The sequence below is a fragment of the Rhinolophus ferrumequinum genome, chromosome 27 (assembly GCF_004115265.2).
Source record: "Rhinolophus ferrumequinum isolate MPI-CBG mRhiFer1 chromosome 27, mRhiFer1_v1.p, whole genome shotgun sequence".
Taxonomy (NCBI): domain Eukaryota; kingdom Metazoa; phylum Chordata; class Mammalia; order Chiroptera; family Rhinolophidae; genus Rhinolophus; species Rhinolophus ferrumequinum.
Window position 1 is genome coordinate 13,734,517 of NC_046310.1, and position 23,581 is coordinate 13,758,097.

The 23,581-nt window shown below is 44.1% G+C and overlaps 1 protein-coding gene across 12 annotated transcripts in view; it reads right to left on the reverse strand.

Moving 5' to 3' along the window:
- Positions 1–16,717: 16,717 nt before the first annotated feature.
- The window catches only part of ENAH (ENAH actin regulator), a 109,917-nt gene continuing 103,053 nt past the window's right edge, over positions 16,718–23,581 (reverse strand). For all 12 annotated transcript variants that reach the window (XM_033099492.1, XM_033099491.1, XM_033099489.1 and 9 more), the window contains 3 exons: positions 22,806–22,884; positions 20,255–20,312; positions 16,718–19,705 (listed from right to left, as the gene is read on the reverse strand). In XM_033099492.1, coding sequence (XP_032955383.1) covers positions 19,668–19,705; positions 20,255–20,312; positions 22,806–22,884 — 175 coding nt within the window. In that variant the 3' untranslated portion in view covers positions 16,718–19,667. The remainder of the gene's footprint in view (positions 19,706–20,254; positions 20,313–22,805; positions 22,885–23,581) is intronic.

Here is a 23,581-nt window from a genome sequence, read left to right on the forward strand (position 1 = left end):
TTTGATGGGTGTTTTGTGTTGTTTTTTTTTTTTTGAGTTTGATTTTTCTCAACAAACTAACAGCCCCTCCCTGTGGTTTGACTTGAGTGAGAAGCAACATAAGTAAGTCGGTGACAGGAGATGGGGGTCACGCTGATGCCCTGCCCTGCCCCTCCCGGGTCTCAGGGCATTTCAGCCAGTAGAGCCAACCTGTCTTTCCAAGTCTGTGGATCTGCTTGGTCTTGAAAACCTGTTGGGCAGTCTCACGGATGGTTGGGAATTGCCGCCTGAATCGTGCCAAGAAAAATTCTAGAAAGCCTTAGTTACAGGCTGACCAAGAAAATGTTTTTAACCACAAAATTGCTTGAGATGAGAATACAGAGTTTGAGGAGGCATATGCCAATTAGGGCGAGAAACACTGGATTTGAGTGAAACGGATCATCTTGAAGGAGCCACAAGAAGACATATCCTCTGAAAGTCACATCAAAGGCCTGCTGAAGGCAGAGGAAGGGCGCACCTCACTGGCTCTCAGGGTTTCAGGGACCATCAAGGGGGAGAGAAGACGAGCCAGAGTCAGTTCTCTGCCACCTACTATACCTGCTCAGCAGGTACCTCAGACTGGAAAAGCAAGACTGGAGGGGTTGTGCCACATTTATTTATGGAAATGTCTCAGTCTTATCTGTCAGCTTGGTTCCTCCGAGTTTCCCATCGTTCTTAAAGATGAGGCGCCATGAACTAAACGTCCAAGCACACTCCCAAGGTGAATTATGATGTTGATGGTGCCCCCGAGGGCTGGCAAAGGTCGTGTTATAAAACATCTGCTCAGTCTGTGGCACCTCCAGGGGGAACAGCAGAGTCACTTTGATCTTAATTAGACTTGGGATATTAAAATAAACACCCAGCTCCCAGAGCAGGGAGGTAGCCTAGGAAAATCCCAAGAAGTAGAGTTAGTTCTCAGAGTTTGGGGGCAAGCTGGCCTCCAGAGGCCACACAGAGCTATTCAGCTCGCCAGGGTCACAGCTCACCTCTGCCAGCCATCCAGATGTTTCCCGGAAGCCCCCTCCTGGCTTTGGCGGGCTTGGCTCTGTTTGGTTTCTGAGAACAAAGAGAAAAGCTGTGTGGGGGGCGGTGCCTGAGACACGTGGGAAAGCCATTGCTGAATCCGGCTGGCAATATAACATAAAGACACACTGGCCCTAAAGCTCCAAGAAGACAATGACATTTTGCATGGTGGAGGGATATTTTCATATGGTGGGAGGGGACTATGTCTGCAGAGGCCCCTAGTTCCCAACCTTTGGGTTATGGCAGAGCGACGTTTTGGGGGAGCTCCTTGGGAGAGCTGGAAAGTTGGTGAGCATATCCCAGGTCAGGCCAGAGAGAACAAGGGGTTCTACCTTAGGGGCCCTCGCTCTTCCCCTTAGGGACCACTTTTCTGGCCCAGAGTGCCCCCTGTGCAATATTTTAAAATTTAAAAATCTGACTATAAAACAGTATGTACATAATCAGGTGTTTGGGTTTTTTGCAGGTTATTAAACATCTAAGTGTATTTTATCCAGAAGAGGTAACATTAAGTGAACAGAATTTTTTAAACGACTCTTATTCTTTTTACTGAAAAATAATTTCTATTTGGTCTACTATCTAAAATATTCGTTGTGCAAAACATTCATCCTACAGGCCCCACACACCCTGATCTGCTCGCAGACCACGGAGCTTCGCTGGGAAGGGGATCCTGGAGCATTTGGGAAAAGGGGCAGCACTCATCCTGTAACGAAAAGGCTGCGTTTCAAAGACATTTTAATGATCCAAATGTTGTTGCCAGAAAGAAAAGAATATTGTTGGCATCCGTGAGGGGTCACCCGCTGAGCCCTTGCACAATACCTGCTGGGTGAGCCATGATGAAGGCCAAACCCATTCAGGATGCTAGAGAAGGGGGCTCGGGATCTTGTGGATGGACAGTGGACAGTCACTCATTCAGGACAACACCTATTGAGCACCTACGGTGTACAGGCATTGGGCTAGGGCCTGACCTCGGCCTAGTGGGGGACAGAGGGTCACAGTGGGGCAGTATGGTCCTGCTCTGATGGAAGCCAGGGACCCAAGGAGGGGACATCCAAATCGGACCCACTCGCTCTTGTCATGCTTGAGGAAGGTCTCATCCAATGTAAAAGCAGCAACCACAGCTCCAGCAGCTAGCCAGCAGCCACTAGTCGTCCCCCAACCTGGCCTTAACTACTTCCAGCTCCATTCCTTCACAACCACCTCCACACACCCAAAACATGATGCTCCCACCTTTCAGGACCCTTCGCGTGTCATCTCCGCTAAATAAATATTTGCTGAATAAATGAGTGATCCACCAACCTGTGAGCAGCCCCCCCCCCACACACACACACCACAGCGCTTTCAGGTAGACACGAAGACTCAAGGCCCCTCACCCCTCATCACCCCACCTTCTCACTATTAGCCCAACAAGGACCCCACCTAAGGATTTTAGTTCAAAAGCAAAACCTTCCAGACCCACAGTACAAATCAGCACCTACCGGGTAGAAGTGGCGGTGTGTGACTCCCTGACCAGCAGTCTTCCCTGCGCCGCTGGCAGACACGCACCACCGCCGCTGCCTTGGCACAGCTGTAGAAGTAACTTCACTTGTCTTTCGAGTTACTTCTCTTTGCTCTCAGCTGTCCTTGAGGACAGCTCCCAGCTGTCCCACCTGAGGGTGGGACAGCATGTGGGGGCTCACTGCCCCACACAGAACTAATGGGGAGAGATGGGATTGCTTTTGAAGGATGTGGAGGACCTACCCTGCACCCCCCTTCACTGTTTGTTCCTTCCCCCCTCCCGATCTCAGGATGTGCGCTGGACTCTGGTGGGCAGGTGTGGAGCGGGGGAGCAGAGAGACCCCAGGGGCTGCATTCAAACACGTTAAAACCCAATGGACCCAAGATATTAAAAAGTCCCCTGAAAATAAACTCCCTTAGGAGAGCCCTCCGTGTCTCAGTGGCCCCAGCCACCTCTCTCCAGAAGCAGATGGCCTTCGGAGATTTCCGGCAAACATCCTGCTATTCTCATGAGACTTTGCAGTGATTCCCCGCTCTGACCTTTATGCGAATCCCGGCTGCAGCATCTTGGGCCTGCTGGGCTCCAGACCAGGCTAGAAGGGACCGCAAGGTAAACTGTTCTGGTCCAAAGCCAGAGAGGGCAAGAATCTATGCCCCACCCCACCCCTGCCCCCAGACTCCAGCACAGCTTTGCTTTGTGAAAACCAGAATAAAGAAAAGAAAAGAATAGGTGGGGAGAGGAGGGGAAGAAAGGAGAGGAGAGGAGGAGGAGAGGAGAGAAAAGAGAAGAAAGAAACAGAAAGAAAAGAAACAGAAAGAAAGAAAAGAAAACAGAAAAAAAAAAAGAAAAGAAAAGAAAAAAGAAAAAGAAAAGAAATAAAAAAAAAGAAAAAAAAAGAAAAGAAAAGAAAAGAAAAGAAAAGAAAAAAGAAAAGAAAAGAAAAGAAAGGAATGGCCTGGCCCCAAACTACCCTGGACCTGGCAGGTCAGTCCATCTTCCCTGTTCTCAACCCCTTTGTCAGGAGCTGGATGGGACAAGGCAGCTCTTCAGGAGTAGCGAGGGGGGACATAACTGCAGAGATGGAGGGGCGGTAGCCACCCAAAGCATGAGGGAGCTTCAGATGACTTGGGGCACCCACCTGCTGGCAGAGAGCAGAAGCTCAGGGGCCTGGGGCCGTGTTGAGGGAAGGAGGGCCAGGGATGCAAAGTCTGGATTAGGACCGTGGGACCACATTGCTTTTCTCTTGGAGTTTCCCTCAACATCTGTACAATGGGTGCATGTCCCCTGTCCTGCACGTCTCCCGCCTCTGCCCAAGTGTCCAGGATGAGGAATAGCATATACAGAGATACAGAGGGAACATAATGCCTGGTGGGGGAAGATGCAAGCGATCTGGGATTGACAATGTGTGGGCGGGGGGGGGGGGGGGGGGGGGGGGCGGGGAGGCAGTGTGGGATGTGTGTGGTGAAAGCGAGTGGGTAGAAAGGAACCCCCCCTGGGGAGGTCTCCTATAGCGTGCTGAGCCATCCACAGCTAATTCTGTACAGCAGGGTGGGCAAACTGTAGCCCACAGGCCAAATCTAGGCTGAGGCCTGTTTTTGTAAATAAAGTTTTATTGGAACACAGGCCCGCCTGTCATTTACACGTTGTCTATGGCTGCTTTTACACTGCAATGATGGCGGGTCGACCTTAATGGCCCCCAAATAAGCGTGTCTGACCCTCTACAGAGGGAGTTTGCTGCCCCCTGCTGTAGATAGTATGAGCAGGAGGATCAGACCTAGCTGGCTGCAGCTGGTGTGAGTGAGGGAAAGGGGAGGGGCCACAGCTGTCTCCGGGTGAGAGCTGACAGCGACCTGAGCCACGTGGTCAGGACTGAGGGGGCTTAGCTTTACAGGAATGGCAAATAAAATCTTTTGATTAGTGCCAGCTGCCTGAAGCACTGGGTTGAGAAAGATTCTGAGGATGCAACTCAGCTCAACATGAAAGAGTTCATTGCATCATTACCAGGGTGTGGAGGAAGCAGGGAGGGAGGGGAGACACGTGGACCACATATTTTCCCCCTAAATTAAAGGGTCTGTTTTTGTTGCACTGAAAATAAAGACTAAAGCTTGGCCACAGGAATGCCTTCTTTGCCGAAAGATACTTAAAAATAAAGATTTCATCTTGAGATTTGCCCTCATCTGAAAACTCTTAACGGCAGAACCTGGGAGGCTTGTCTGGGTGTTTCCCCAAATATCCCTGCCTACAAGCATTCTGCCTCCTGAAGGAGGAAATGACCAGCAGTGGGGGGCAGGAGTGTGACTGTACTGCAGACCCCAGGAGTCTGCACTGGGCTTTGACCAGTTGAGTCCAAGTAGAGGTGGCTCCCTGGGCCGAGGGAGCCACACAGCCTTGGTTGGAGCTGGTAGGAGGCCTGGCCACGGGCAACAGGGAGAGAAGGCGTGGGCCAGACATAAACCAGGCGTTTTGCAAGCATCCCTGTTAACTCCGTAAGTGCAGAATGGGGAAGCAGGAGTGCTGGCCCAAGGGGCAATCTGGACCCGAGCGTGACCTGAGAGCTGACCGAGGAGGTCTGGTGGAGAAGGTGATGCAGGTTAGGGGGGTGGTTCAGGGAGCATGTGGGCCTGGGTAATACAGGAAGTGGGATCTGCAAAACCAACGTGACAATGCTCAGTCAGCCCAGGTTCAGGGCAGGGAACACAAAGCCTTAGGTTTTCTTGGGTGAGCAAAGGGTGCATGGTGGCTCCTCCCATCTCAGTGCCAGTGTGGGGGGGGGGCAGGCTGTGGCCCAGGGCTGTGGTCTGGCCCAACCACGACTTGTGCGTCACTTCCCCTGAACAATGGTGCCCCCTTTGAGACACCGTTGGCTGCATGTGTGCAGATGGCTGTGTAATTAACTGTCTGCACACGTGGGATGAAATGAGAGCAATGTTCCCTCCTCCCACCCTGGAAGGACTGACAGACCTTTGTGTTCCTCAGCCAGGCTCTAGGAGGAGGGCGGGGTGGGGGTGAGGCCATGAACTCATTCTTCCTTTCAGGGGCTGCCCAGGCCTCAGACGGACCCACTTGGGTCGAGCCTGGCAGGGAGGGAGCCCACGCCTGGGGTTTGTCCAGCAGGAAAGGCCAGACTGCCCAGGGGCTGTGGCGTGGGCCCTGGATGAGTCCAGAGCTCCTCATTCTCGAGAGCAGTTTGAGGGGATCCCTGTGTGTGCTGTGGCCACCCAGGAAGACCCCTGTGGGGGACACTCAGAGCCCCTAGAGGTGGGGGCAGTGCTTAGTTAACAGAAGGAGCCATGGTGACTGCCCAGGTCTCCTCTGTGTTCCTGTTCCCCCCAAAGCCTCAGGACTCCTAATGAGCCCATGGTGTGGGGAGGGGACCACAGAAACCGAAAGTGTACGATTGGCCCCTCCCCACCCAGGGAGGTGCAGGCTTGAAGTCAGATCGGGTTTGTTTAGGAAGTTTGTTGCTTTTACATTCCAGCGTCACGGAGGGTTACAGGAGTAATAGAGACCCTAACTTTTACAATAATTCTATGGAAAGAGGATGAGGAAGCAGAAAAAGCTAAAGATGGATGCACAGCATGGTGGCCAGGCCCTGGAACACAAGCAAGAATCCAGCAGTGCCCCCTTTGCTACTCTCTGCTGCATCCTCCACCCCATCCCCCACCTCCCTGCCCCACCGTGAGGTAGCATGAGAGCTGGTCCCAGTTGGGCACTTACTATGTACCAGGAGCAGAACTGGGAATTCACATGTTGTTTAGTCCTCACGACAACCCCACGAGGTAGCTGTTGTTATTATCACTCCCAGTCTGATGTGTGACTGAGGCACAGAGAGGCTGAATAACTGGCGAAGCTCTCCACTGCTCAACTGTGCTGCCTCCAGAGAAACTGGAGTCATGGTGACTTGGATGGATACCCCAAACCTGTCTCCTATGCTTGGCAAGTCCCCTCCCAATAACGTGACAAGTCACCGGGGAGGACGGGCAGGAGGAAGGCAGATGGGTTGTTATGTGCCTGCGTCGGTTACAGTTTACGTGACAACTTCACACGTTTCCTCATCTCAGCCTCCCCAGAACCCCCCAAAGAAACAGACCCAGCAATAAGTGACAGGCCTGGAGCACGTCCAGGGGCTTGGGGGTATTTCTTGCTTATCTCAGCCTTGGAAAGCGTAGGAGGGCTGCTGGCCCCCTTTATGCAGTGAGGACAGACTGGGTGTTTTTAGCTGCCCAGGCTGTTGGTGCACAAATGCCGGGTAAGCAATGACTACAAGCAAGGCCTTTTCAATCAAATTCTGTATTTAGTTCCCCAGGTCCTGACACTATGGAAGACGCTAGAAGGGGAGGGTAGAGCCTGGGAGCAAGACCTCCTGCTTTTGGAACTCATACCCAGCTGCAGAGCCTGTGGGAAACCACCCTCTGTGCGGCTGAGGCCACTGAGCTCATTTCCTGTCTCAGTTTTCTCTTTCTCTCTCAGAGGAGGTAAGCAGGGCAGGGCTGAGGAAAGGGCTCCCCTGCCCTCCGGCCTCCCTGGTGCAGGGGAGCAGTGGGGGTCAAGGTGGGGGAGGGCCTCGCTTCCACTCCTGGAGGAGGCACCCAGGTTGAAGGTGCTGACAGAGAGAGGCCTGTGGGACATGGGGCTCTCAGAGGCCACTGGGGGCTGGAGAGAAAGGCTCCTCACGAGCGTCAGAGGCCTGCGATTATCCCATTCAGAGAGAAGGACAAGGAGCTTTCTGGGGCCATTGCTCCAAGGACGGCTCTAATTGTTCTTTCAAACAAGAAGAAACAAACTTGAATTCTAGCAAGGGACTCAATTTAGACCTGCAAGCACTTCCCAAAGATTAGGGGACCGACAGCTAGATGGGGTCTGCCTCAGCTTCTGAACCAAGGCCAAGGTCATCCTCTTCTCAGCCCTTCTGCCAGAGACTGAGCAAGGTGAGGGCATGAGGGCCTGGCCATTCCCACCCCACACGGGCTCCTCTGACGGGCAGCGTTGGCACAGAGCATCCTCTGGGCTGGAGGGTAGCGGGTCCACGTGGGAACTTAAGCACTCCTCCTACCCACCCCTGCTCACTCCGCTGTCGCTGTCATTGCTCCCCAATACATCTTTTGCCTTCTAACTCTGACTCAGCATGGGCCTCGTGGGGACGCTAACCTGTAGCACCCTCTTCTACATCCTTGTGCCTCAGTTTCCACCGCACAGGGCAGTATCTGTGCCCTGGGTTCCACACTGCACAAAAGGGAGGATGACCGTTTCCCCAGCCCCCCAGACACCCGCACCCAGCAGGCAGGCACTGGGAGTGGAAAGGGGGCTCCCCACGTCTGGTGGCCTCCGTGTCTACCAGACCGAATGGCTTCCACTAAAAACAAAATCCCTGAAGAGATCCAAAGAAACTGGGCAGACCACAAACAGGCAAACAAAAGCAAAGTCTGTTCTCCCAGGCACCCAGCCTCCTTCCTGCCCCTATCCATCCTTCTCCCCTGCTGTGTGGTCAGGGGGCTCCCTTCTGACTTGTAGGACATGCTCTGTCAGTCACCACGTGTGATATTGGGAATACACCTCTACCCTCCGCCACCTCCTTCCCCCCACGTCTACAGCTTACTTACCCGTCAGATGCCGATATGACACGCTCTCCATAGAGAAGAGGCCAGACGGCCTCGGGCCAACTGCATAGGGCTGGCCATGCCGCCTGCCTTGTTCCTAACTAACTGTGCCCTGCATCCCCCAAAGAGGGTCCCTTCACATCCGTCCAAATCCCTCCACACTAACCAGCAAGTGGCTGGACAGGCAGGCCTTCTCTAGGCCCTCATGAGGCTCTCTCTTCCTTCGGAGCACAGCCCTGGCTGATGGAATGTTCTGGAACACAGAAATCTGCCTGCCTGCAGTCTCCATCATGGAACCCGCGCATTCCGGACCCTTTTCCCCATGCAGCCCTTCAGATGTGTGGTATACCTTCGGATTCTCTGAGTCTCTTCTCCAGGCTAAAACACCCCCATTCTTTCCATTATTCCTCATATGACTGGATTTTGAATCCTCCAACCATTCTGGTCACTCAATCTGGACATGTTTAGGTTTGCTGATGGCCTTCAAAAAGTGGGGCACCCAGGGCTAACTAAATGCAGCGCTCCCTGGAGAGGTCAGATCAGCCAGGCCTAAGGGAAGGTTCTGAGGACACATTTTTGTTGACATAACTCCAGGTCATATTAGCTATCTTGGACGTAATGCAGACTCTTTTGTCAAATTGCCTGGATTCAGATACCTCCTCAGTCAGTTTCACCTTAGATAAATGACTTAACTTCTCTGGGCCTGTTTTCTTAACTGTAAAACGGATAATAACAGCGCCTCCCAATGCCAAAGCCAGAATGCCGAGGAAAAGAACGGCGGTCTACCGCTAGAGGGCACTGCACACCAGCGTTAAACGGGATGCGCTGCCGATTGCGAGCGCCAGGGATCGCCCGAGCGCTGCGGCCCGCTGGTCGAGCATATTTTTTTTAATTTGCTGACCATTCAATTTCTTCTTATGGAAAAGCACATTCATGTCCTTTCCCTATTTTTCATTGGCTTGTCTTTTTCTTATGGACATGCAGGAAGGAGTTCTTCAAATATTCCTGATACTAGTCCTCTGTTAGTTATAGATAGCCCGCGGCAGCCTAGCTCTGCGGCCGAGGAGAGCCCCACCTTCCCCCCACCGCCCTGGCCTGCACCAGCGAAGCTGAGGGAAGCTGGCTGCACCGACCCTTGGGACTGACCTTCATTTTCCTGCACCCTCCTGGAAGGTTCTGATAGTTTCCAGCAAACCTCCCACAACTGGATGTAGATCCACACCTCGCGCTGTGGCCGAGGAGCAGGTGTGACGGAACGAGGGCCTGGTGGGAATCGTGCTGATGGAACAAGCAGGAGTGATGCAAAGCCTTTGAAAGATGAAAACGGCCCTGCACAGAGATGCAGAGCACAGGAGCCAGGCCACATCCAAGAATGTGATAGGGCTGAATCTGGCTTTATTCTCCAACAGCCTCTTGCCTGAAGGATCTGGGGAATGACAAATGGGGTACAGTAGTCCCCTCTTATCCAGGGAGCATAGGTTCCAAGACGCCCAGTGGATGCCTGAAAACACAGGTAGTACTGAACGCTATTTATGTTTTTTCCTATACACGTACCTATGATAAAATTTAATTTATAAATTAGGCACAGTAAGAGATGAACAATAACTACTAATAAAATACAATAATTATAATAATATACTGTAACAAAAGTTATGTGGTCTCTCTCAAAATATCTTCTGTACTGTACTCACCCTTTTGTGATGATGGGAGAGGACACAAGGCGGCTGTGATGAGATGAAGGGAGGTGGAGACGAGACAAACGGATGATTCACTTCCGGGAAAAGATGGAGCAAGACGGACCGACACAGGACCGGGGAGAGTTCATCAGCCTACCGAGGAGGGCAGTCAATTTAAAAATTATGAGTTGTTCATTTCTGGAATTTTCTATGTAATATTTTTTGGACCACAGTTGACCATGGGTAACAAATCGCAGAAAGCAAAACCGTGGATAAGGGGAGACCATGGTATGAAGGGCTGTGCACACAGCCGTTCACCCCACAGGCTGCTCACCGAGTCTGGACTGTGTCCTTGGTTCCAGTGAAGACCGAGTTTTCCGAGGACACTTAGGTGCCGAGCATGGCACCCTCCTCGGTGACGGGTTGAAATGCAAAAGGAGGCCTGCAGAAAACTCAAGCCCTTCGAACTAAGCATATTTTAAGGCCAGAATCACAGTCCAGTGTGAGGGACTCAGAACCCTTTTTCATGTCATATGAAGAGCAACCGGTAAATAAATACAAGTCTCCTTTGAATTAAGTATTTCATCTTTTTATTTCAAAAGAAGATTGGGTACCAAGAAGCAGAAGAGTAAAGCAGTTAAAACCAGCAAAGCTGCAAAGTAGGAAAGAAATAGAAAGGGAGCCATGGATCAGATTTCAACGCTATGGTTGCTTAATGCAAACACAGGGCTCCAACGCTGCAAATCTGTCACATTAAGTCCGATGACACCAGCAGGCTCGCTGATCCATCAGAGCGACAGGGCTAGGCCCCTTTCCTGCTGAACCTTAACTTTACATATTCCACACACATGTCGTGCACATACAGGTTACACTTTTATGGTTACATGAAATTGCATGCAATTCACACAATCATTTTGAAGGCACTGTATTGTGCAGCCGGAGCTGCTACTTTCTGGCAAGTCCTTCCTACATTGTCTTGCACGTGGTCCTCCTTTTATTTACTATTTGAAGCTTTGGTGCAAAATCCAGGAGCCTAGCAGCCTACTCACCCTGCCGACGAGTTTGGTTTCAGGTCTCACCCTCTCTTCCAGTTGCCCTTCTTAACTACAGATGCCATGACTAGAAGATGTTTCCTGACAATAAGATCCCCTTATTTGAATTTACAAATGATCTGAGTAGAGCAGCAATTTGCGATTTGTTGCCTTAAAACAAGTTGCTATCAGTTTCCTTTCCTCCTGAAATGCAGCAAGGCTGTACCTCAGAAACTCCACGAGATAAGATACATGAGGTTCTGTATTTACATTAAATAATTTCTAATTCTAATCAAAATACGGCCTTGTACACGTTTACGTGAACCTTAAATTTTCAAGTGTCACTTTAGGCCTACTTCCAGATTAGAAAGCACTAGACTCATGGGTTGCACGCATTTACATCTTTAGCAAAGAAAACAGCTCTGCATAATCTTTTAAGGACACAAATGCACATTTCTAATTTTAAAATCTATAGCAAAGCAAGATAACATGAGACTAACCCATTTAGACCATAAGAAATTCACCTTTATCTATTGTGTTAGTCTACTGTGTGCTTTTGACCTATCAGCTTGGTGGGTCTGAGAAGGAAAATGTCTTTAACATTCTAAATCTCATCATGGAAACGGTCTATGTTGTTCTCTACTCAGAAAGGTTCATCGCTGACTCCCCCACCGCTCAAAAACAAAAAGTACCAAAAAACTCTTTCCTGTCATTCACTCTCACGTTCATCTCACTCCCCAAAATGTCAGCAGAAAGTACAATGGAACTGGTTTCTCTTCAGGTCAAGTAAAAGGTTTCGAAAACTCCTCCCAGAAGCGAGGCAACAGAAAGCTTTAAATGAGAACTTGCAACGGTCCAGCTCTGCCTGCTCACAGCAGATACGGCTTGACCTGACTTATCCACTCTCTCTTTACCCCCCGGCTACAGACTTGAGACTTGCAGTGTGTTTCTGTAATTACTGACTGCAGAAGGCTTCCTCAGTCTTATCAGGCAAACCAAAAAAAGAACTTCTATGAAAGTATGTAAATACTATAATTGAATATTATAGAACATTTTACATCAACTACAGATGTCTTAAGATAGAATTCTCTTTCTAGCCCATTCATTTTTGTTAGGAACACTTTTTTCCCAACACACACACACACACACACACACACACACACACACACACACACACAAAGAGGCATTCTTATTGCTAACAAAAATTCCAAAATACACACACGCCCACCGAGAGAACTGAAGTAAAAAACTGTTTGCGAAACAGAACTCATCCTTTATAATCCCAAACCTTCCAATTCAACCTCTTTGTACCAATGATCTTCATTGTCGTAAAATCAAGCAAGGACTAAGAGCGAATCACTCAAATGGCATAGGAGGGTCACCTTTTCTGTCAGGAAATTGCTATGACAGCCTTTGGGTTAAAACAAGGAATGGGGCAGAGCAGGGAGGGTACTACTCTCCTTTTTTTCCTCTCAAGGATGACAGTGATAGAATAAACAGGTTCAGGATGTGAAAACCACACAAGTGCCTTCCTCCTCAGGAAAAATAAGGCTGCTTCACGCCACCCAGTTCTGGAGGGTCTGTTTACTTCAAAATAGCTCCCGAACCAGAAAGAGTCCGAAGGACTTTCTGTCCCTCACCTCAGATTTGGAGCCTGGGGCTCAGGCCTCATGGGGTCCCATCCCATCCATCGTTAAACTCGGCCTTTCAGAATGGCACATGTGCTTCCAGGTTGAGGGCAGTAGGCCGGGGAGGACGCACTGACACTACCCGGCAGACCATCATCCCACCTGGGAAAGCTCACGAAGGAAGCAAAGTGGAGGCCCAGCGCAACACACCACTAACACTGTCTAAGTGACTACTGACCTCAAAATCACCACTCCGTTGATCTTTCCTTCAGGGTTCACACCGAGGACATACTGTTTCAGTGAGTGGGGCCTAAGATTTTAAAATAATTTGAGGTCAGAGAGCAAAACTCAGGCCTTTTCCACTTCTTTTGGACCACAGAATAAACCAACCGGTAGTCACAGAGGGCACGCTGAATGAAGGACCACAGAACCAAGTGTTCGAGGCAGAAGGAACCTTCGAGACACGGACCAGAGAGGACAATCCACTAGCTCTGCAGTCAGCCTGGCCCCATCCAGTGACCTGCCCACATTCCACACACGGAAGGGAGAGGTGAGACGGCAAAGCCGGAAGAAGAGAATAATCAAGCCTAAGGAAGGGCGGAAAGTAGATTAAATAGGAATCTTTTAACATTTACTTTCAGACACAGGCTCTTTTATGTGAGGACCAAATACTATCCTCCCCACCCCCAACCCCCATTCAATTTTTAGCAATTGACACTTGAAGTATCTACGGGAACTAAATTGTAAACTCCTGGCTCAGGCCTGCAATTCCCACCCCCCTTGCTAATGAATAAGGAGAAATCTAAGAAATGATGCCCGATTTTAATATGGCTTTCTTCTGAGTGTTTAACCCTTCCCATGACTTTTCTCTGGGCGTATTCTTCTCCCTGGAAATTTTAGTGACAAACAGTTCCCACTACCAACCCTTCCCTGCTATGCGGAGGTCTCTGTAAGTTCCTCCCATGTGACGTTCACTTGCTTGCCCACTGGGGGTGGCCATGCAGCCTGTGGCAGTTAGATGACATCTGTAATTAATTACCTGCTGAGTTAGCCCCCCACCAGGAATGGGCAAACCTCAGACTTGAGTCCAAGGGTCCAAGGAAACTCAGAAGAAACACTGAAGACACCTAATGCCACAGCAGGCAGAACAAACCAAGTTTACACCCAAGTTCAACCTGGAGGTGACAACACAAATCCTAAACTGGTTTTTCTCTAACATTTAAATGAAGCCAATTCAAAAACGTTTTCAAAAATGTCTTTAATCTTTAAAAAAGGGACTTCAAGTTCCCACGGATGTGACTAAGGGCATGGAACATTAGCACTCTGAAGAACCACATTAAAAAAGCCTCTGTGGCACATCTTTTTCATATGGTTACAATAGTATACATTTTAAATGTAAGCCAAGGATCTGTTTTCTGTTTCTATAGCTTTCAATAGAAGCTTTTGGATCTGATAGGAGAAATAGGACTAACCGCACGCTTTTCTATATATTTTAAGCCTTCTTGGAAGAACTAAAAACCAAACCAACCAGTAAGATTATTCACTGCCTCTATCAGAGATTTCTTCTTTATATATTTTAAATAGTTAGCTGCCACTCAAGAAATCATTCTTAGAATTGAAGGGGGAAAAGTTAAATCAAATTTACAACATGAAAAACCATGGGGTGTCATTTGTATATAGACTTTTTCATGAAATAATTGCAAATTTAGTCCCCTAATGAAATACGTACGCTTGTCTAATATTTTTTTAATAATTCTTATTAAAATGAAAAGCTGTCTCCTCTCAGAACTTAATTTTTGGTGAGAAAAAGTTTGGATTTGGTGATCAGTACACTGGTGTTATTTTTCTAACTAGGAGTTATATGCCTTTAAAAAGTGAGGTAAAGGAGAATACGTATCAGATGGTTTTTCTTACTCTCCGCCTCCCACCTAACTGATTGTCTCCCTCTCTGAGGAATCTTGAGGTTCCTATACTGGAAGCTTCCAGAAGTACCCCTCTATGCTCAATTTCTCTGAGTATTTAATATGCTTCACAGAAGTGGCGTACAGCTCAGGGACAGTGATCTTTGGGCTCAAACACTTCACTGACGTTTCAGCTTTAGTTCTTCTCTATGTTACGTTAATGAGCAGGTATTGGAAGCCTAGTACATGCCTTAAATGACACAAACATTTCAGTTTAGAGTTTATGGAAAACAGGCATCTATAATAACTTTAGTCATTTTGCTTTCGAGATCTTCCCATGTATTGATTTCTTCAGATTTAACAGAAATAACCAATAAATGCGGCAGTAATTCTTTTAACATCCTAAGTTATTACGATCAAGTCATTTACTTACCCTCTCACAAGGATTGTTAACTATATAAAGAAAAACTATTTATAAAGACAGATAAGTAGCTTTCAACTCTAACTTCTTACCAAAACTGAAGTTTGCCTCTTATGTGAATTCACCATTGGTGTTCAACAAAGGACTTATCCCAGAACCCACTTATGTTGATACTGAATATCCCTAACCATTCTAAATTCACTGTATTAGTAGTTTGTTTTCTAATTAACTATTTTTAGCCTTCTTTTATTTGAAGGGTCCACTTTTCCAGTACCACTAACAGATATAAAAAAAAATCTCTCAATTCTGAAAAATTGAGTGACAACATAAAGAGAACCAAATCCACAGCCTATTGGGGTGTTGGGAACAGAGAAAACCATTCTAGACCCCAACTAGTATTTGATTCATATAAATGGCCTCTCGAGGGGTTACCAATTTGAACTTCTTAGTGCTTATACTCAAATGTGCTTATACTCGAGAAAACCGTTCTTAAATGTTCTCTCCACTGTGTCTTTACGTAGCCAAAAGTACTTAGAACAATTCTGTTCACTTAGCTCTACCAAGATTCCTTATACACACTTTAGGTTTTGACTTCAGAAGCATCTAAGTATAAATATTAAATGGCTTTTCAGTGAAAAGTCAGAGGTATGAAGTTTTCACATTCTTAGGGCTTTGAGGGGATGTACAGATACCAATTCACCTCTCTATTAAAAATAGAAATGGTACTACCAGGATCACCAGGTCTGGAGTTTTGGACTGAATGCTGGAGTAAATGTCTTTAGGGAAGTGGATTTTATAATAGCTGCATAAAGGAATTCAGAGCTCCAAGAGAGCTCTTTTACTAACTATGCTTTATAGAATGTCATTTTTATGCTTTTAACTGATGGAGTTTAAAGGGTAACAGGGTTATAAAGTTGTGATGGCTACAAAAAGGCATTACACAGATCCTGTAGCATATCTTTGTAAACTGTACTTCACAGGATAACACTAGCCAGAATTTTAAAGGCCAATTCTCCCCAATGGCACTGAAACTATATACAAATTTAAGAGACATAAAGTTATAGCTAGGCAAATTTAAAAGGTTGCCACCTGCTACTTAATTCATTCTTGAATGGGAAGTGACTTTTAGTTTGTAGACAAACATTCTGACTTACATATGAGGGAAGCAAGAACCTGAGACAGGATAGAGAGAAAAATCACTTGGTATTTTTAGAACTGTGGACTGTGTAATGGCTACAAATATCAACAAATGATAGGAACACACAGTCCATGAAAAGGGGAAAGGATGACAGAGGGGGAAACTGGGTCTGGTAAAAGAAAAAAAAGACAAGGATTGCTGTATTTCCAATGAAGACACTAGAATTTTAAAATGGAACTCAAAATTAACCCTTTGTAAGAGTCAGATAAAAAGTACTGCTGCTTACATGTAGGTTTTAAGAAATTGGCATGATGTGTAAATAAACACTACAGCTATGGATTTTACTATGTTTAAAATTCAGTACTTGATAAGGCCCTTTATCACACAAGGTTCTTTACCCCAAAAACAATATAAAGGAAAATTTTAACTGTATGAATGAGTTTAAGTATCTATGTTGTAGAACAAAAGGGAGCAAAATTAAATATTTATCAACTTCTTCACCATAAGAGCAAGAATAGTGTGTCAAACAGGGCAGTGAGAAAACAATGGGGAACAGCCAACAGTTATTTCAAACAAAAAGTAGATACATTACACATATTGTCTTTGTATACATTACTTAGTATTGACGACTTTTATGAAATCGTTAAAGAATAGTGACGTGGTATGTAAACTTTAAGTAGTGAAGTCATGGACTTTAAAAAGTGTTTTTTCACATTCAATACAACTTATTTTAGAACCAACAGATTATTATTATAGAAGATTATCTAAGTGTCACAAACAAGCAACATGTATGTACTGCAATTTTATTTCAATCGCACAAGCGAAGTTAGCGTGTAGGAAATTTAAATGAAACAGTACGGTAAAAATAGCAGAGAACGGAAAACTCTAAAAAGGAAGTATACCTAAAGCATGAGAATTCGACATTCATTAGTTTCATCTTCAGTTTTGATTGACACTTGATGCTTGCAAATTTTGAGACAAACTTTAAATCAGGATGACTCTTCTGAAGAGATTTCAGCACCAGCACTAGGATTTGTACATTCAGTTGGTTTGCAATTGACTTGTTAACCATTTACATAGTGTATAGTACAGATTTGTCACAGGTCATATCACAGTGTTGAGGAAAGAAGTACCTTCCTGTAATTAGAAAGGGTCCCCTAAACTGCTTAAGACATCCAATGTTACATGAGCACGAAAACCATCAGAATAACGTAGTTCCAACATAGTTTTGATAAGGAAAATAACTTAAGCTTCTGTTTCCCATTTTAATTACTGAAATCTCTAACAATGACAAAACTGTCACGTATGATAGTAAATGTATACAGTAATTCAATCAAACTTCTTGGAAAAAACACATTTAGCAATCTGGGATAATGCAAAATGATGGAAAATACAACATGATTCAACACTGGTTCTTTTTGTCATTTTACACAGACATTATGTTAATATTAGACCAAGGCACAAAACGTTTAGTGCATAAACCAGTTTCTTTTTAAGATCTAGCATTTTATTGTAGTCTTTTGTCTTACTTTGGACCACTTGTACCCAGAGTACTCTATCCTACTATAGACTATTTAACTTAACCAACAAAATCAAAAGGTTATTTCTGACCAATTTTATAGGGGACATAAACATTTATATCATCAAAGTGTTTACATAATCAAAAGTACAATAATAAAGATGAAAATGCCTCCTATTTTTTTTTTAGAAAACAGTACTTTATAAGCTTGTTCCATCTTTAATGCCTTTACTACTTCGCACGACAATGAATAGTTGATAGAAAAAAGAACCATATACTTGAATTATGATAGCTCATCCATCACAGATCAATCTAAAAATGAAGTTTCTACAGAAACAGGAACTATTTTAACAAGGAAAAAAAATTCCCTCATTCAAACCTCTTTGAAGTGATAATGGCTGCAAATGTGCAGCGTTTAGAAAACTATGCTATCAACAAGCTTTTTCTTTTATGAACCGAGATGTAAGAAATCTAGAAAGCAGATGAAAATGGATTATTTCTTCAAAATTTTTAGTAAAACTTCTGAAAAATTAAAAGTTTCAAAGCAAATATGGCACGTAACAACTCAAGCATAAATCAAGAGGGAGAGCCTGGAGAATTTGATTTCCTAAATTAAAAAAAAAAAAAGTCTATCATTGCAACATATAGGATTTCTCCCCTATTTTAATCTTATAAATGTCAAAGGGAGTGGATTACATACACACGTGTGCGTGTGCACAAACACGCATGCCCACACACAGTGGTAAGTAGGGTATCTAATTCCTTGTTCCCACCACCTACGTCTCTCTTTATTAAAAGAAAACTTGCAGAACTCCTCATTGGTGGCCCCTTACCCAATGATTTCTGTGACCATAACTGCGGCCATCATTGTTACTTCTTGTAGTTCAACAAAACAACATTCAAATGCAGCTTCGTCGTCAGGAGCATGTTAACCTGAACCCCGCAGAACTGCAGGGCACCTGGGTAATCCTACCTGCTAAATTGAGGGAGCAAACTTTTGAGTTCCACAGGAAGATACAATTCATGGGAAGCTCAGAATCATGTTTCAGGCCATTGAAACTACTGAAGTTCAAATACAAATAGCTGAAGACATGATGTAAAAGATTAAGTATGTGGTTCTGTTAACATATTTATCAATTAAAGTCACAAAATAGTCCTCATTATTTTTCATGCAGGTAATTGAGAAAAACGATAGTGCAGAAATTAACTTTAAATAAAAAATTATTCCTTCCCTTCCCCCCACGCCCCTATACGTTACAAAATGTTTTCCCTGGGACGAGGCCTTGAAAAGGCCACTACATATTATTGTGACATGCATTAGTATCTGCAATTAAAAAAGCTAATTTTGTGGTGGTTGTAATTACATTATAAAAATGTCCACATGCATAAATCTAAAAAAGGTTGAAAACCTACAGTAAATCTACAATATATTGTTTTACATTTGACCACTGGTTTGTATTATGTAGGAGTCATAGATTTGGTAAAGCATTATAACAATTTAGGAAGGCATCTAAATCTTTAAATTCTGGACGAATTGTATGTTTTAATCTACAAAATTGCATGAAGGCTAACTCGAAAGACTTCCTATCAATCTAACATTCCTCAAGCTGGACAAATCATTTTCAGGACACTTTCTCATAAATATCACCCTTTGAAAGCACATACAATTTCCATTTGTTCCACATTTGACGATCTTAACCTACACAGGGCTGATCTCAATATTCATGGAATAATATGATAGGAAGACAAACCTGAGAGAAACGTTTACGATACAATAGCATAACCTGCTGACGTCGTCATCAGCACTCTCTGAAAAAAACTTTTTAAGCCTTTCTCCTCTTTATTTTAGCAATGGGTTGTGGGAAATATGCGATTTTATCTTGACATGAAAATATTTCAATGCACGGTGATCCTGCCTGATGGGTTTAAGTATTTTCTGCATAACTGTTACCAGAACTCTTATAGAACTCTCTTCCATCCTGTTGTAAAGGTCAGAAAAAAAGCAGCAAACTGGAGGGAAATAGCTTATCGCCAGAGTAATAATGTCTGAAGGCTTTCAAAGGATGTTGGTTTTTCCCGCCTTCCAACTGTTTGTCTCCATCTTCTTCTTCTCACAGCTCACAAAATGTAGGGGTTTGTCGTTGTTAACAGTTGTTGTTTGTAGGGTTGTTTTTCTTTCTTTCTCCAGATTAAAGTTCTATCTCTCCTTAGTTTGTTTCTCTATGCGGTATTTGACTTGCTCAGTTCCTGCCTGATTGCTGGGTAGAAAAAGGAAAAGTGTTGAAAGTAAACATAATGAGAAGATAGAATACATGAGTGACTCAATCTTAAGAACTTTTAATCACAGTATTCAAATTCACAGTAATAAAAAGATGCATCTTGCATCTTTCAGCGCACAGATCTTTGTTTTCTTATTACAAAGACGGTACTAATTTCCGTATGTGTACATATTTATTTATTCTCTCCCTTTTGTATGCGAAACGAAAACACTGATTCCGTGGGGTCAGAAACAACAAGGCAATGGAATGGGATGGATGAGTAGAGGTACCTAGAGAAAGACTTGTTCACCAAGTTGTCCATCAATCACTCCTCAACACCTGAAACTTAGGGATCTTGTTTATTCCTATTTTTACCAATAATTTCCATTCGATGAAAGAGCAGGAGCTCCTCTCTGACATCCTAAACCAAGCGAAGGCATAACTGTTTTATGCCCTCAAGTAATAAACGGGATATTTTTTTATTTGCGTTTTCTTTAAAATGGCTATTCTTATGCACTATAGGGGAAGCAAATTTGTTTAGACACTCACCATCAATGAGCTCTTCTTTTAGCTTTGTTAATTCTTTTCTCATTTCATCTAAAATGTCCTAAAATATTAGAGAAAAACATCAGGAATGCAGAAAATAATTACTGCTAAAAAGTTTCTTGCTTACATACATTTTAAGACTGTATGAAACATGATGTATGGTTTTTGTTTCCAGAGCCTCAATTTATGTCTTAGAGAATTAATCTTGGTAAATTCTGTTTTAATAATTTTCCTTTCCCAATCTTTGCTTACTCTAGCCTAGCAAGATATGTAACAGAATGCTTTCTAAAACTAAAATAATTACTCTGTCATTCAGTGAAAGTAATGATTCAGATACTTTCTATAAAAGATAATAGCTCTGCTTTTAACCTAACCTTCTGGGAGCAGTCTGAGGGGTGATGCATACGGAAGTTTCGAGGAAGATAAGTAAACTGGACAGTCAGCTGTGGGCAAATCTGTCACCTGGTTTGAAATACAGGGACTCCTCAGGGATCATCATAGCTGCCAAACTACGTTTCAAGCAATCTAGGAGTCCCCTAGAGCGCCCTCCAAGCTTGCCCTAATATGGAGATGAAGGTGGATGGGACCTGCTGGACCTCTCCTGTCCAGTATAGCAGGCACCAGCCACATGTAGCTACTGGGCGCCTGAAACGTGGCCAGTCTGAAATGAGATGCGTTGTAAGTGTAAGACAGGAGCCAGATTTTAAAAATTGAGTATGAAGAAAATAATGTACCGTAATTCATTAGTACTTTTAAAATATTGATTACAATTGAAATATTATTTTGACAGCTCACCTGTTTCTTGCTCTGGACCCTCTTACCTTCATGAAAACCACATCTTTATATATTTTGCAAAATCTCTCTTTATTAAGCTCCCTTTGAAATAATGAACCCCCCACCCCATAAAAAAATGATCCAGAACTGAAAGGGCTATGACAAGGTGGCACACATTTAATGGGTGGAAAATAATAGCTATCCTTAGGAAGGACTAGTTTCGAATTATGTGCTTTTCTTTGATACTGCACACATCTCAGGTAAAATTAAATTGCTCTGTTTTAGGTTCATTTTTTTAAAAAGCTTTTCCTGTTTAAAATAAAGTTGAAAACTATCAATTAGTTGAATTCTTCTATTTTACCAATGAGGAAACAGAGGCACAGAAGTTATTATATGGACTAACAGATATCCTTATTCTCATTCACCTTAAAAGCAGTCTGAAAATCAAATCTATCCTCTTCTGCTCTACTACTCCAGAGAGCCAAGAATTTACCGTATTTTAAAGGGTGTGTGAGTGTTCTGTTTTAAAGCGTTTTTCAAGAAAGGAAAGCTATTATTTAATACACAGGAAGACAGAGCTGGATTATCAGTGACCACAGGCTTCCCTTACACATTACATAACTCAATGTAACTTTTGAAACAGCACCCAAAAAAAAAAAATTCTGCAGAAGTACGAAAACTAGGTTTCTATGAAATTATTGTTACTATTTCTCTTTAATTCCTATTTAACTTTTATTTTGAACTCATATTACAGCAAAACTATTGGTCTCTTTTTCAGCCCCACTCAAACCTTTGCCAACATTTTTAAAAAATGACCGACAGAATGGGGAAGATGGGCTTTTAAGAAACTTTGGGGTTCTCTTCCTCACTCAACTACGTCCTTAGCTATGCGACTGAGTAAATTTAACTTGTCTGAACCTCAGGTGTGCAGGATTTGAATCTAAACACTACACAATGTGACCGCTCTGAGGATGAGTAAACAGTTATGCTAACAACCGGGGGACTGCCCGGCCAGTGCACCAGACAGGCAGTGAATGCTATTGCAGTGATTCATATCACCATTATTTTCAGAGGTTACCCTGCAGTGCAGGGCGAGGAGACAAAGTTTAAACTTTTCATTACAGGCCCATCTGTACTCAGGTCTGCAAAACTGACAGTCGCTTTACTAAGGTGCACTGTATTCACAGTTCATTATTAAATATTCTCAATTATGATTCCTTCATGGTTGCAGAGCCCTTCCGCATATGGTACATTTATATACTTCTACGATATTTTCTTAGCATAAATTCTTAGAAGTGAAATTGCTGGGTTCAAAGGTAAGACATTTAAGGCTTTCGATTTGTTTTCCCAAACTGCTTCCTAGAAAGCAGAAGTATACAGGAGTGCCTATTTTCCTCACATTCTTTCTAAAATCAGACTTGCTGGGTCCATTTTTGCCATGTAACTGAAAAGTGGGAGCCCTCGTCCCCTTTTAACAACTGCACTTCCATTTACAGTAACCATGCACTTCTGGTAACCACGCACTTCCATTTATAGTTTATACTATACCATTAAACATTGCCCCACCCATCATCACTCCTGGAACTTGCTCGAACTCACTAAACCAAAAAATGAGGATTTGAGAAAAATAATCTGGTACTAATGCCATTGCTTAATTGATAGAAAAATATCTTAACTCTAGATTGTTTTTAAGCACATTGACGATCTGTCAAACACATGCACACGCACTATTTTGTTAAAAAGGCAGGTACAAATAAAGAACGGCTGCCGGTGCGCTTACCTGCTTCAGTCTGTCGTAGTCCATTCCCTCTGTCTGGACTCCGTTGGCACTGGGCTGGGATGAAGGTGCAGATTTTGGTCTGTACAAATGAGATTTCCCGGACAGGTAAACAACACATAGGGCATTTGATGAGTCCATAAGTAATTGTAAAGTTACCAACCCAACACCAGATTTAAGTACGTCTTAAAACACAGTGTGTTAAAAAGTTATTTGTCCAAGTTGGAAGACTGATTAGAACATAAAACAAAGTTATTTTTCACTTTTCTCAGGATTTTCAGTTATTTGTAAAGAAATCAGAAAAAGGTGGTAAGATGACGAGCCTTTTTTCAGTAAAGAGTAGAAGACAACGTTCTTTGGGCATGAGGCAGATAACCAGGTGACATGTGACATGTTGATCAAGACAGAGACGAAAAGCTGGCTGTAACATCCGAGGCCCAAGTGACACAATCTTGTTTTCTCCTCCTTTTGAAATGATACATTATTTACTAAATACCTGACAAACCAGTGGAAGGGAAAATATGAAGACAAGTATTTTACTCTAATATGAATCAGTTGACAAATTCTATACCTTGGTTTGCAGTGGGAAAAAAAAACATTTTAGTAAGCATGATTGTTTTGGTTTATGTTTTATTCCATTTCAGGCATCAAAATAAATAAGAATGTTGGGAAAATGATTATTAAGTTAAAAGTATATCCACGTCCAGGCTATATAGCTATTTCCTGATGAGGTATTTATCAAGATGTCATTCGAATGGTGTATTTCTGGCTAACTACTT